This window comes from Embiotoca jacksoni, unplaced genomic scaffold, assembly GCF_022577435.1.
Source record: "Embiotoca jacksoni isolate LCO1_2020_lvr unplaced genomic scaffold, fEmbJac1.0.p SCAF_2, whole genome shotgun sequence".
Classification (NCBI taxonomy): domain Eukaryota; kingdom Metazoa; phylum Chordata; class Actinopteri; family Embiotocidae; genus Embiotoca; species Embiotoca jacksoni.
Window position 1 is genome coordinate 16,308,936 of NW_027185340.1, and position 16,077 is coordinate 16,325,012.

At 39.5% G+C, this 16,077-nt stretch overlaps 1 protein-coding gene across 1 annotated transcript in view; it reads left to right on the forward strand.

The window, feature by feature from the left end:
* The window catches only part of ramp1 (receptor activity modifying protein 1), a 50,293-nt gene extending 46,094 nt beyond the window's left edge, over window positions 1-4,199 (forward strand). Inside the window, exon 3 of the mRNA XM_069154775.1 lies at window positions 3,919-4,199. Coding sequence (XP_069010876.1) covers window positions 3,919-4,174 — 256 coding nt within the window. The 3' untranslated portion in view covers window positions 4,175-4,199. The remainder of the gene's footprint in view (window positions 1-3,918) is intronic.
* Window positions 4,200-16,077: the final 11,878 nt, after the last annotated feature.

Genomic DNA, 16,077 nt, shown 5'->3' on the forward strand with positions numbered 1-16,077 from the left:
GTGCTCCGTTTCTCCATCTTTCCCCGATTATAATAAGGTGACTATTTGTGTTTTATTTTAATAACAAACAAACCTGACCAACAGACTAACTTTTCATATGCTTGTAGGGGATTTTCTGTAAGTTCAGGCTGAAAAAAAAACCCCTTTCCAACCATCATTTCACCATCTCAAAACACCCGCTTTTAAAAGTACTATTGGATAAATCATCTTGTACTCACTTTTTTGGGACTCAAAATTGATAGAATAAATCAAACACTTGACTCGCTGAGTCCTGACATCCGTGCTCTAATTTTTGCTGCTGTGTTTATAACAACTCAAAGTGATGAACTAAGCAACTTCCTGATTTACTGACACCGACACAACACTTGATCAAAGCAGAATATACTCAAGCAGACAACTCCATGTGCAGGAATTAATTTGTGTTCCTTTTTAAATCTCCTACTGATGTGAAGTCCTTGCCAAGAAATTCACGAGTGTACAAAGAAGAGAATAGAAGTTGCAGAACACTTGGCGAAGGATGCAATGTCGCATTTTGATGATTCCACTAGCGGTAGGCTTCAGATGGTGTCTCAGGGATCACAAATCATTTTAGTGTGTTGATGAACTGTAGGAGCTGATTTACCTCCATATCAACATCATCTTGGAATTTTTTTTGATGTGTTATAACAGAAAATAAATCAATATTTTGACATTAAACCAGTTAACATTGATTCTGCATGTCTACTTAAAGGACCAGTGTGTAGGATTTGCGAGGATCTACTGGCAGAAATGGAATATAATATACATGCATATTTTTAATTAGTGTATAATCCCCAGTTATATAAAAGTAAACAGGCTTGTTTTACATAACTTAAGTTATACTACTTTGCTCAGTAAATGTGTACTTTTTTCTTTAAAGCATTGTATTGTATATTTGCATCTGCCAGTGAATCACCACAAGAGTAGGAATGATAATATGTTAATTGCACTTCAAGAAAGACTTGATGTTCTCTGCTATCAGGTGAAAAAAAAGATGTGCATACTCAGTATTTGGCATCAGCCAAAAGAGTTGGAAAATCAAATATGCAATTTTAATACATACTGTAGCCTTTTCAGTTTTATATGGGACAGTTCAAATTGACTGACTGTCATGTTTGTTTCCATGTCTGCTCCCCGCCTGCCAATTGTCTTTTTTATTGACTGGAAAAGGACAACACATGCATCATAAACAAATCCTCCGACACTTTCCCCCTACCAACACTTGCCTCATACTTTCCCTCGTTTAAAGGACATTAAAGCAGTACTGAATGTCACAGCATACATGCCAGGTTAAGATAGAGCAGGACCTGCTGTCTACAACATAACATTTATTTTAAAAGTACAGTGTATAGCCACTAAACTTTTTCTGTCTCAGGCTGATTCACTCTGTTCTCTGTTTAACAAGGGTTTATGATTAAAAGAAAACAGAGCCAAACAAAAAGGATATAGAAGCGTTTATTTATCAGTACACACACACACACACACACACACACACACACACACACACACACACACACACACACACACACACACACACACACAACTTCCTCAGATTTAATTTGACTCTAACCTCAGCTACACAAGGTGAAACCAAACAACTACATCTCTTTGTGCACACTGCCCCCGCTTTAACCCTGCTGTGCCTTTGGTGACTCATCGAAAAAAAAACAAAAAAAAACGCTGCGCTCATTAGTGCAGCAGTGGGACCAGAAATCCTGTCTTTTTTTTTTTTTTTTTCTGAATTTGTAAACTTTCAAGGAAGCAGCAGGGGAAGGAGGTACACACCCAGGTGGAGTGAACTTGCCACCTGAAGCAACACGTGCTCTGTAGCGCTGGTGCCATGCCAAGCAGCCCTGAGCTGTTTACATCAACAAACCTTTCCACAAAGAAAGACCTTGTGTTGGGGTGCAACATCAAAAACTGCTAAACTAACATATTAAATCTCAGCTGTGCAGATCAAAGAAGACATGCAGAGCAGAAATTCTTCACAAGAGACAATGTTAACAATGGTGAACGTGTAATGTTAAAGGAATCCGTAGAGAATCGTCACCCAACTCTGCCGTCCTCTGCAGATTTATGAGTCACTTTCGCATCTCTCTGGTTTTACTGTCTGCAACTTTACTCTTTCAGTTCAGTCTCTGTGGTCTGATTCACTAAATTTCCAGCAGTAGCAGACAGCTGTTTCCAGCTAAAACCTCAGATAAATCTGTTGTACGCTGCCCGCCCAGCACGAAATGGCAAACGATCACAGTAAGCGACTAGTTAGTCAACACAGTGGAACATTTCGCTGCTAAACATAGTCCCTCAGGAGCTAGTAGCAAAACAGAGCTAAAAAGAGAGTGAAATTAGCCACCCAGTCCTTCTTGTAAAATGCAAAAGTGTTGTTTCTGTTTGTAAATATAGGCAACATCTTGACAAGTAAAATTTTCTTTTTTCTTCCAACAAGACTCCGGATGAATGCTAATGTTGCTCCAAAAAAGCAAATATAAATATGAATTTTTTTGTTTGCTATATCAACTAAAGTACTTTTATTGTGTGGCCCCAAATGGCCAAAATAGTTCTCTGCAACTTTTAAACATCAACAATAGTTAGATTTTTGTATTATCCTTTCCAGCGCAAACAATATTGTCTTGGCTCTTTGCTAACAGCATGTCTGTCGAGCTTTGGATTTCTAAAAATAAGACAGATACTCAACATTTAAAGACATTGGATGGTGGTGTCTAATTTTGTTTTTCAAAGACCAAAAAAAAAAAAAAACAAGAGGACAAGTGTAAGAAATTGAAGTAGTGTGTTTTCTACTACAACGTATGCTGTAAATATTAACAAGCTTACCCAACAGGAGTAAAGGTTTGCTTCCAAAACCAAGGGTAATTTGTGGGGTTACAAGTTATGTTGAAAAAAGGCCGAGCACATAGACCAGCATATCTGCTTTCCGGTATTTCCCGACTGTGTGGAAACCAGACATGGGTGCTTCAAAAAGTTGCGCGTAACATTAGAAGTTCTGTCCTGGTCTGAATTGGTTTTGAACACTGGAACCAAGTACGGAAACTAAGAAGCCAAACGGCTTATAACAACCGGACTTTATATTTTTCCAGTTCTACCTTGGACTTGCAAACAAAGTCAGCTGGAGACCACAGACTGTAGTTAAAAATGGACATAGTCTTCAGGTCTGAAAAGTGAAGCCATGACGGAAGTGCCTTAAAGTGCAATACCACTGAGAGCTTGCTCCAAAAACATCTGGCTCAAATTGACTTTTCTCATGAACTACAAAGTCAACTACTTTTTCCACATGTCATTATGGTGTCATTTGCAAAATTCACTCCCTCTCACCAGTGTTATTGTGGTTCTAATGAAAATACTTCTATAATTTATTAAATATTGGGCCTCAAAGAGAGAGGTATATTTGGGGGTGTATGTCTGGTTTCATTGACATGCCTTGGGTACGGTCAGATTTCCGGTGAAGGTGGGCAGCCATAGTGTCTTCAAGTTCTCAGTCAGATTCACCCCCTTTGCTTCTCCTCAAATCATCCAAATATGGTCACTTCTGGCTCTAAAAAAAAGCTCGCCAAATGACGGGGGTCGGCTTTTGTCATCCATTGTCCACTGCATTTGTCCCATGAGAAGAAGCACATGAAAATATATTCAACTTAAGGTCACCATTGCTTGGTACTGTAAATCCGTATGCACAGTCCACTTTATAATGAACATGCAAGATCAGCCATAGAAATTCACTGTGAATATCATAGCAATCCCACTTCACAACTAGTTGCTCAAAATATGAGCAAATGATTTGAGCACCCAAACCCACTGATATGCTTATTGTCTATGGGTACTATGGGTTTAGGGCATAGCAAGTTTGTTCATTTCTTAACTGCTCATTTTTCCTTTTCATTTGTGCAGTCTCTACGGCGAGCTGACAAACTGCACGTATCTGGTGGCGCTGAAGATGGAGTGCTTCTGGCCCAACAGGCAGGTGGACGAGTTCTTCATCCGAGTCCACAGGCACTACTTCCACGACTGCTCGCTGTCTGGACGACTCCTCAGGGACCCTCCCAACCGCATCTTGGGTCCCTTCATTGTTGTGCCCATCCTGGTCACCCTCCTCATGACAGCCCTGGTGGTGTGGAGGAGCAAGCGCAGCGAGGGCATTGTGTAGTGAAGGGAAGAAGGGGGGGGGGGGGGGGGGGGCGCCGGGTCATCACGAGACTAAAGACAAGAGGTACTTTTCTGTCCCTAAGGTTACACCATTCTCGCTTTCAGTGACCAAATGAATTATTTTCCTGAGTGTTGAAGTTTGGGGAACGGGTTTCAATCGGACCAGAATCACTACATTATGGACCCACAAGAGGAGCTGAATAAAACCAGACCCTACTTAAGTGATGCCTCAATCCAACTGCACCAGTGTGAAGCTTAAGATCCCACAGAGGTGCTGAGAGCCTCACATGAATTTGTCTGGACCATAATAGTGACTGCTGAAAAGATATTGTAAATAAAAAAAAAAAAAATCACTATTACTCAGAGAAATTGCTTGCAAAGAATTTTTGAATGTGATGATGATGCTGTTACACAAACAAGAATTTAACAACTATTTTTGGAGACCATGAACATAGTGCTCGACAGTAAAAAAAAAAAAAAAAAATTACAAAAGACAACAGGACAGATACTTCGACCTCTGTTAGAGAACCCAGGGATATGTATTGTATGTGTGTGCACACACAATATAGTGTAAATGTATGTACAATATGAGGTGACTCTTTCAGCAGATTGTATCGTCTTTGTGACACGATCAAGGCAACAAATCATTGTTTACTATATTACTTTTTCTCATGCAAATTGTTTGCTGTCATGTGCTTATTTTGACAGATGTAAATTATATTTGAATTTGAATTTATCTGAAACAGATTGCTCTGCAGAATATAGAGGGATTAGAAGTAGCTTTAATTTCCTTTTCTTTACTATTATTAGATATCCTGTCCTGTCCTGTATGTTCACAATTTCTGCAGCTTAGTCTCCTTCTTGAATGGGGTAATGAAATGAGGAATAGCATAATCTAAAGTAAACCAGCTGGTAAAATGCAGGATGCGCTAGACTGAACATTGGCAGATGTTTAAAACGGGTGAAAGGAAGTATGTCAAAGAAAAGATGGTTGCTACACAGGAGCTGTACGTGATGTTGTGTTCTGCAGCTTCCATCCTGCCATTACCAAGGAAACTAAGATGTTGAAAAGACAATAAAGACAACAAAGAGTAGAAAAATTTACAGAGAAAAAACAAAAATCACAAATCTGACTACAGAGAGAACATGAAACAATGGGTTAAGTTAGCCAACGCACTTCCCTGCTGAACATGCCGTAGCCTGAAGCGCAGTTTGTGTATCACAGATCTTAGGTTTCTATTGATTTGTGATCTCCCGATGTGGTAGAGTGTGCCGCCTGAACTGTTTCCTCATTGATATTTTTGAATGCTCTCTTTCCTTTACAGATTAATTGACCTGGAAGCTCCCTGTCAGCAAAAACACACTTTAAAACACAACCACATTTCCCCGACACGATCTTACTTTGTACTTTGTGCCAAAAGCTCTTGGAAAACAGAGGGCGAGGTTTTGTTTGAAATGTCAAATATGCTGTTGGAGTGTCTTCTAATGGTTTGATTTAAGAAAAATCTATAATCATCCATTAAAGTTGAATAAAATGTCTGGCTCATGTGTCCACACTCAAGATCAGCACTTGTGTTTCTTATGAGATGATAATGCTGTGAAAGGCTTTTGTATGTGTTGAATATGAATAATGAATCCTGCTTTAATATATGAATAGCATGGTGCGCTATGTTGAGTCACAATGACTGCACTTGGTTGAAGCCCATGTGTCATTTACTGAAGTGTGAAAAATATTTAAAAAAAGGGAAAAACTTTATTTAGTGAATTGTAAACAAAGCGAAGGCCTCCGATTTATATGGGACACAGCATTGCATTCTGGGAAATGACTCATTAATGTTGCAATTAAGTCTTATCGCTGCCGTCTTCACATATTCACTGGGGTCTAATAATGTTGACGGGGCAGAAAATGAGTAACTGGAGATGCAGTAGATATGCTGCTGTTGTGTCGGTGCTCTCAAAGGACAGGACAGTTTGAATCCAAACCATTCTTGTTCTGTAATTACTTCTTATTTGATAAACGTAATTAGAAACAAGGTCAAGACTCAAGTAATTTGTATAAAGACAAAGTCAAGGGTCAAGTTATTTGTCTTTATTTATTCTCGACTAAACTAAGTATAATGTCGAGTCATTCAAGAGAAAGTCCAGAGTATCGAGTTGAGTATCAAGTATTTCACTTTCCTGTGTCAATAGTTTTATTTTCACAGTATACAGGTCAAATGAGTACATATACACTGTGTGGGGTTATGCAAGGCCTGCCAGTTGCTAACTTACTATCTTTTTTTACTGTTCCAGGATTTTACCAGTCAAGACCTGAATGCTTTTGAGTCTCAAGGCCTCACAGCAGCTAAATCCTAGTCAAGACTCTAAACGGACTCTGAGTCCAAGTCTTGAGTTTATCACTTTGTCACAGACCAAAGTTTAAAAATCATTGATAATATTGGTCTTAAAATGACCCCATAGATCTTTTGTGCAAGCACCTTATTACAAACCACAGCTATGTTTTAAAGTTGAGTGACTTCCAAGTTACATAAATAATGACAATCTGGAGTCCTGGAGAGGTGACACAGTTCAGGTGACGTCTGTATAAAGTATGTTTTTTTTCTTGTCGGAGGAGGCAGGTTAGGTGGGCGGTTTGATACAACATTATACTCGGGTGTAGGAGACTGTTGTTCGCTTCCAGTTTCAGACAGTTTTTAAAAATCTGGTTTACTATTGCCATGACGACAAAGGTTGCATAACTTTAAGGAAGTTGTAACTGAAACAAACAACATGATTCAAGTCAGCATTTTAACCCAATCCATCCATCTTTCCCAAACCCTAACAACATGTGTTTTGTACTAAACTTGACTAGCGGCACTAATTTAAGAAACACTCCTGTGTGTCATATTTGAGGGTAGAATTAAACAACCTCGGAGGTCGTTTGGGTTGGAGGACTTAGTGGTCTTAAAGGCGGAGGGACTTCTATCATCAAGGCAATTTGTAGTGTTTAAAACGTAGCCTGTTGTTCCTTTCACCCTAAACCCAATCATATGCTTACAACAGCAAAGTGTCTCATTTCTTTTTTATGTAAAATATACCAGGATAAAAAAACGTTGGCTGATTAAACCTCTTCACAGCATTGTGTTGGCATGTACACACTCCCCTGGTAAACAACAGTCAGGGTGAAACAAATTAACATTTCTGATTGCGTTTCACATATGGAGTCACCTTACATAATGCCCATCATAAATCTGACCACATTCAGCCTGAGTAGGGGTCTAATTAGCCACAATGATTAAAAACACTTCTGTGAGTGTGCAGCTCATGTACAAGCAACTGTTTGTTGCCCCACTGGTAATTGATTTGACATCTTTTCTGGATCGGCATTTCTGTGCTCGTTATTGATTCAGCAGCCATCTATTTACTGATGACGAGAATAAAAGCCCTTATTTGTCATATTAATTGACATACGCACTATAATTTCACAATAAGGGCCCCAATGCTGTGAAAAAGGATCTTTTACATGTAGCAGCATTCTCCCTCTTGTGTTAAAATTGACAGACAGTTTGGGTTTTTAAAAACAGTCAAGCAAATCCAAAGAACCGCAAACATCATTTTTACCTGCTCACACCATTGTTAGAAAGCGACCAGGAAAATTAAAAAAATAAAAACAAATTATAGATGGACAGACATGAAAGTAACATCTACATGCTAAACACTTTACATATTTTGATGTCATTACATCGAGATAATATTCATGTTAACTTGTCAACCTTGGCTGTGCCACCACACAACAGCAGGAGCAATACAAACAAGACCAGATAAGGGGTAACTGCACACTGAAGCAGACCATCATCTCTCATGTCAATCAGTTTGGTACTCGTCCCTCTAATGTTATCAGCACCTATGCACAGCATCCCATCCTCCACCACGACTCCACCAGTTCCCATAGAGACCAAACACAGCTTTGCTTGTTCCATTTCTACACATATTAGTTTACATAAGGAATTATTTGTTTTTTTTACGAAAACATTTGCTCCTTATGTTTTTTCCAGCTATTCAGTCCCATTTACAGTTATCTGCAGGCCTTTGTTTGCAAAAAAGTTCAGGTTGATATACCTTGTACTTCAGTGAACTGGACTGTTGGGGATAAAATGTCAAAGCGTTACCTTTCAAGAGACCAAATCCATGCATCTACTACGACAGGTTCGAGAACAGCTTTCAGTTTACTTTGGATATGCCCTGAATCTGTGTTGTGGAGAATTTTACTGGATTGTCAAGGGGTAAACCAGCGACTCCTTTTGCTAGTAAATATGAATGTGACTATAATTATCCAACCGCGTTACCCTGCAGGCTCCAAATTCCCAGTCCCCTGCGTAATAACAATGAAATACATAATCAAGGTTTCAAAATAAGAAAAGTTGATCAACTTTTTTTTTTTCTTTTTTTTTTTTCAATAGTTGGAGGTTTGGGTGCACAGGTGGGGTTTTGATGAAATTTCTTGACATGGATGACAAAGGTTAATAACACATAAAGGATCCGTATAAGAAAAACAAAATGATACAGTAATAGAAGCTCTAAAAACTGCATTTAAAACCGTCAAGGATCAGCTACCAGACATAACCTTCTCCTACTCTAACTGACCCGATAAAAGACTTGACTCTCCCCGGTGAATAATTTATGGAGGAGAAAGGCAACCTGAGGAGATTGAGGCGCAGACTCCACACGTGACTGCGAGGCCAGCAGATATTGTGACAGTTGCAATGATGGCCTTTGCTGTTAATTATTTTAAAATAGTCAAGGACAGGGAGGAAGAAGTCAGAGAGATTAGGCTTAAAAGTTATAAAAAAAAAAAAATCCAAATTATTTGCCCCAGGTGAGTTGCTTTTAGCGTTATTCTGAAATATTAAATATTAATCAACATGATGTATCAGTGGCATTTTCCCCCCTAAACTCCAGTTTTGTTTCCAGTCCTGTACTCCGTATTTACATACGTAGATCCATTTCTCCTTTCCTCTAGAATCCCCACGTGTTATTTGCCTGGGCCGCATCGTCTGATTTTCACTGTAGCTACATTTCAGCATCAGTTTGAACTTTTTTTTCTGCTTCACCAACAGGACAGCTTCAATACCATCTAAAATGCCTGAGCATTTGGTACCAAATTTCCATATCAAGGTTAGATCCACACAAACACATTTACAACACGCGTTATTGCTGCCGTGACTTTGTAACCTAGCTGGCATCTACTGACAGCCCGTGAGGCATTTAGGGAACATTGGTAAATAGTATGTGAGACATTTAGGGGACAGAAAACAACCTGGGTTGCACTGTACACTCTCCCTCTCTAAACTGCAGGAAAATGAAGATTTGTACTGTCATTTGAAATGTAATTTTCTCCTTAAAATTAATTTCTAGCAAATTGATACTGAAAAAGTATTGTTCAGGAGCAGGTATGAAAAGTCAAGGTATCTGTACTGGTTTCAAATATTTTTTAACGATAGCCCGAAATATGATCACTCAATAAAATTACACAACGGCTGTACTATAAAGCAACTTTGTGTGATAACGTGGGGAAACAGTGGCTTGTAAGATTAGATGGCTGTAATTTAAAGGAACAAAGACCCCAACATAAACGTTTGCTTCTAACCAGAGAGATTTTAACAGCAGACAGATGGTCAGGCTCACACAAACACCAAATATCACCCTGAAAACACACACTGAGGGCGGTATGTGGCTGCGATTTTTATCTACTGCAGATTAATTGCCTGTCTTTGAAGTATAATCCAAAGATCTTTAACCTCTTGCTTTATCCGCTTCTCTCTCTCGCAGTCGCTCTGTTGCTAGTGTGCAAAACGTATCTGCTGTGACTCACACTGTAGGAGCAGACTTGTTTAAATCAAGCCAGAGAAAGTAAACAGAAAGCCGGCAGACAACTTTTGTGACATGAAAGAGGCCAGAAGACAAAAGAGTGTGGACATGCGATGAACATTTGCATTCTCCTTTTATAGTTCAGAAGATGTGTGCTTAGACAACTTGAGCTTCGTCAAAATCAACGTGTTTTAACTTTGCAAGTTAAAGTTCAACAGGTGGAAAATAAAAGGTTCATTTCGTGGGAATTCTGGACCTTTTTACTGATTATTATATTGAATGAATAACTTTTCATTTTGACACAAACTGGGTTTCTGAGATGCCAATTTTATTTTATGTTTAAAAGGCAACTTAAATCTGGAGGATAAACAGCAAGTTCATTTTATGCACTGTGCAAAAAGAAATGACAGACTGTGTGATAAATGTGTAGCGATATCTCCATCTATGACCTCAATTTCCACTTAATCTCTCTACTGTACTATATGAGCACCTGTATTTGCTGTGAACGCTGTCATCAAACGTGAACTGCTCTCCTGTGACTTCACCAGCCCATTTCATTTAGGAGAATAATCGTTATGTCTACTGATAATGCAGTATATCTTCAAGGTGCGTGAGTACAGTGGGAGCACGTCGGCAGAAGGCAACTGGGACTGCTGCGCCTTTTGAAACTAATTAGCAAGCAAACTACGCTTAAAACCTCAGAAACTGCTCATTAGGTTGTCAGTGTCGGATGCAACGGATGGGAAAATGTTTACGGGTGTCATTGTAGGAACATTTCTCTCATAGATTTTACATAACAGTGTAGAGTTTGGGGAAATTTCAGTTTAGATTGTGTGTGCAAGGTGAACCATGACAAAGTTGTCACGAGAAAAAAAGGCATATGGGTGAAGATGCATCAACAGCTCACCTCATTTACTGTATGTTTTGAAAATACTGCAAAACAATAAACAATATTTGGCCTTGGTGATCACAAACAAAAGTGTTTATGAAATACAGAATTGTGGCAGCCAAAGTTGGCTTATTGGATTTCTTTGTCGTGAACTTTGTAAAGTCGTAAGGTGTGTTGTTGTGAGTCACCAGCGAAAAAAACCCATCCTCAATTCCAATAATAAAACTAGAAGGGCACTATAAAACCACAGCGCTCTACAAAGGCCTATAGTCTACTCTTGTTTTATAAGCAAATCTGCAACTGGAACCACTAAATATTTCCCCACAACTACCAGACTGATGTTAAAATAGACTTGCGCCCATCTGAAGCCTCTCATCTCAGCCGTTACACAGGTTTCAATCCTCCTTAATGAAACCACTTTCCCTGAGTGCTCCATCAGGACTAATCTCAGTTTGATCAAGTACATGTTTATCAAAGATTACTGGTGCCCCTTATAGTGGACAGTTACATGGTTACAAGTATTCACAAATACAATTACGTATTTCGAGAATGGCCTATGTTTTGTCACTACTCAAACTACACAAGCATCTGCTGGATTTTAAGATGCGTAGCATTCAGTAGGCTAAATGCTCTGTCTCGCAGTGTTAATAAAAGTGACAAATAATGCCCGGATCTGACCTGGGATTAAGAGCCACTCCAAAATATAATGGTTTCTACATTTTGGTCTTAGTTTACACCCTTCCACCATGTTTCATTAAAAATAAGGCAGGACGTTTTTTCTGTAAACCGGCTGACAAACAAACAAACTGCAGCAGGTCATAACGTATCACTGTATCTTAGTAAAGAATACATTTAATCTGACTGTTTCCTGCCACAGTCTGTCAGTCACTAGTCATTTTAAAGAGGAAAACGAGAGGAAGAAACTGCTGCTACTCGCCTCCTGATGTGCCCTCGTGTTCATAACAAACAACATAATGTCATTCACAGATGTTCGCTGGTGATGTTGATACAATGTGTTTTTCAATGCTCTGCTCCTGTTCCCATGTGGCTGTAAGGTATTTCTGTCTAGTTCACAATCTCCCAGTGGAACCTCCAGCAACATTTCAACCAGCCAACAGGCAGCCTGGGAGATGAGACCTTAAAAAAAAAAGAAAGAAAAGTAAATGAACTGGTCAGAGTTTTCATGTTTGTGCTTCTGATACTGGGGTTCCAAATCTGTACGTCCTTCAGTCATTTCCATTCTGGTATGGTCTGTGTTGTAAAAAAAATAATTAAATCATTCAATGTGTGCATTTATGACCAATGCAGCGTACATTTGTCTTCACATTACATTAAGCAGCTTCATCAGACCAGTCTCACGCATTGCACTCTGGAGCCCTGCAGTGGTCTGTCTCTGGAGAAGGAGGATGCAGAGGAGAGAGAGACGTGGGAGGGAGGAAACAAAAGAAAAAGGAAGCGTTACAACAAAACAGTTTTTTCAAGCAGGAGAACCTCCTCAGAAGATGAGCTTTTGTGACAAAGTCTGCACAACAGGAAAATCTGAAGAGATGTCGATTAGCCCTTACTGTGATGTCATCATTTTTACTGTGCGGTCAGGGCATGAGCTATGAAAGAGTATCCACCTGATATTGATGTTTAACAGGAACCGGCTCGCAGAGGCTGCGGCAAAATCTGATCGGTGGAACTGAGAAGTGTGATTGCCCTCAATCAGCTCATTGAGTTGGAAGCAGGAAAAGAGTAGTCGTGGATATCAGAGCACTTGTACATCTGCTTATTTTTGTAATAATCCAATTAGCCAATCATGTAGCAGCAGTGTAATGCATAAAACCATGCAGACACGTATTAGGAGCTTCAGTTGATGTTCACATCAAACATCACAAACAGGGTAAAAATGTGATCTTTGGCAGTGGCATGATTGTCGTTGGCAGACTGGTTTGGGTATTTCTGAAACCGCTGATCTTCTGGGATTTTTATGCTCACAAGTCTCCTGAGTATACTGAGAATGGCGCATTAAAAAGTATTTAATAATTATAATAATAATAATAAAACATCCAGTGAGCAGCAGTTCTGCAGATGGGAATGTCTCGTTGGTGATCGAGGTCAGAGGAGAATGGGCAGACTGGTTGAATCTGACAGAAAGGCTACATGAAAAAATATATATCTTCACAGCGGTTGAGAGCAGAAAAGCATCTGATAATGTGCGACACTTCAAACCTTGAGGTACAGTGGACGTGTTACAACAGCAGAGGAACATGTAGGATTCCCCACCTGTCAGTTAGGAGCAGTGGGCACAAAACTGGACAGTTGACGGTGAAAAACAAAAAGTAGCCAGGTCTCAAATATCCATTTCTGCACACATGGTAGAGTCAGAGTTTAGTGACGCAACACACGTCCATTGTATCAACCGTCCAGGCTGCAGCAGTATTTTTGCTGACCATGTGCTCCCCTAAATAGACTGAATTTACTATCTTTTAATGGCAATTTCCAACATAATAATGCACCCTGTCACAAAGCCAAAGTCCTCTAAAACTGTTTTTTTTATGAACATGACAATGATTTTAGCAGCTTCTCCATGCACACTCTGAAAGAATTCAACATCTTTGGGATGCAGTAGAAGGGGTCATTAGCAGCACGTGTGTCTGGCAAAATGTGCAGAAATTATGATGCAATCATGTCAGCATGGAGCAGAATCTGAAAAGAGTGTTTCCAATATGTTGTGAAATCCATGACGCCAAGTATTGAGGTTGTCTTTCAGAGCAAAAAGATGTTATTTTAATGTTTTTAAATTGCTCCGTAAGTATATATGTACTATATATTTGTATAAGTTTAATGAAAAATTAATAATGGCCAACATTTGATTAAACGATTTTTAAAACTGTCAAATAATAAGGTACCCTGTTGGCTTTTTGACCACGAGTAGTTCTACAGAGCAATAATTTTTTTTTTTACTACAAAGCGCATTGTTTATTATGTCTCAAAGAAAAAATTAAATATGTTTCAGTGAATAACACACAATGTAAGTTAGTTTGTTTACAACAACACTCCACAGGGTACCTTTTGATATCAAAGCTGCCTCAAATAGTTTTCCTAATTTAGGATGAACTCTCTATGTTGAAGTTAAACTCACTTAAAGTATGGAAAATTATGGTATAGAAAAAAACAAACTGTAACTATATGGGATGGGAGGGTGGTGGGGGGTTAAAGGGCCAGGATGGTTATATGTCTAATCATTATCGAACCCTCCATTTATTTTCTCCGCTTCATGTGACCAGCTGCATTTGCAGAGACTGATTTTTATCTTTTCCAACTAATCAGAAAGCAAACTATACTTGAAAACCCAGAAATTGCTTGTGAGGGTCATGAGTGTAGGATGCAGCTGACAGCAGGATATTTTACAGAAATATGTCTGTCTCTCTCAGATTGTAACAGGGAGACATTTTTCATTTTCAGAAATCGGACTTCATCCATGAAATTAAGCTTAGTGGGGCAAAACAAGTTGACAAAGAAAAACACAATTCTGAAGTAATTCCAGAAAGTAAGAGTCGTGTTTTTTTTTTTTTTTTTTCTCATTTGTTCCTTGTATTGAAACTGACTGTACAACAGCAAGTCACTGAAAGCTGGACTGCTGAATCTACGATGTACTGCAGCCTCTACTATGTGCAACATACAGTATGCAGTATATCTGTGAAGAAATGAATGCGCTCTCATTGGAACATTATAATTGTGTCTTTTCAGTTTAGACACCTAAGTGCGTGAACGCAGGTTTCTTTTATGATTTGACACCTACTGTACGGATTCGAGCAATTACCTTCCTCACAGTCATATTTCTTGAGAAGCTGGCTGTGAAAAAACATTGGCACACACCAGTACCTGAGGACAGACCATACCGGACCGTTGCATCAAAGCGAGCGACAATATCGACTGTGACGTGATTGATCTCGTGCACGGTGAGTGCAGCTGATTTCTTTCCATTTGTTCAAATACCACAACGCGACAGCTGACAGCACCTTTTACTACTAACAAGTGATAAGCTCAACCAGCCCACGTAAAGCTGCTGGACGTGCGCGATGGTGTTTGGCTGGACGCTAATGCTCTTTTATGTGCGCATGCTGTTGTTGTAGGCGTGCATCGTAGATATGAAAAATGCCGCACAGCGCACCCAGAAGTATATGTTTGAATGTTGAAAGGAAATAATAACATGGTTGTCAGTGTTTTTGAAAGGGTCGCACGTGTTTTACCTTGTTGATTATTTAATCATCTGTTACCATACAAACCGCTGCGATGTGCACTCATATTTATATGCGCCATGCAGCCGAACACGTGCTCGATTCGCTTTTTTTGTTGTTTGTTTGTTTTGTTATAAGTTGTGTGATTCCTGCACGTCAGCGATCAGAACAACCGCAGTTAAACGATGTGAAAAACGCATGCTCATCTGGCACTAATGGTGTGGAGATGGAGCTTTATTTAATGACTGTGATGTATTCATTGTTTAGGCTTCTGTTGAAGTTGGCATGACTAACTGTATTAGTGTTTGCAGTGTGCCAAGCTAATCTCACGGCACAATGAAGTGCCTCCCACAGCTGGAACGAGTGTGTGGGCAGCTTTAGAAGCAAAACAAAGGAAAGGCACTTACCCTTACACATGACGCATACATGGGCCACGTGTGAGCCTAAATGCAACTGTACACACACACACACACACACACACACACACACACACACACACACACACACACACACACACACACAGACACAACTGTACAGGCACGCACAAATAAAGGCAACGCAATTCACAAGAGATCATGCATTTCTCTCTCTTTCTAACACATAAAGCTTCCATTGAAAAATAAAAAAATAAAAATCCTCTCACTTCCTCTTCCCACATCTTAATTTATGTTGCATTTGTGTCCACCACACCGGGCTCTCAACAAAACAAACTACATCTGATAGCATGAAATACTGTCCAGCGACAAACACGTGTCTGTTTTTTACCTTAACTAGCAGCAACAATTCACCCCTGTGTCTGCAGCTATTCAAACTCCAACATCGAGAAAAGTTGAAGTTCCTTTCTGTGTAAAAGTCATTTCAACACAAGCAGTCACATTGACAGCATTCGCTTACGTTTAGTGTGTGCAATATTGCTCGCGCTTTGCCGCGCTGCCTTCCATC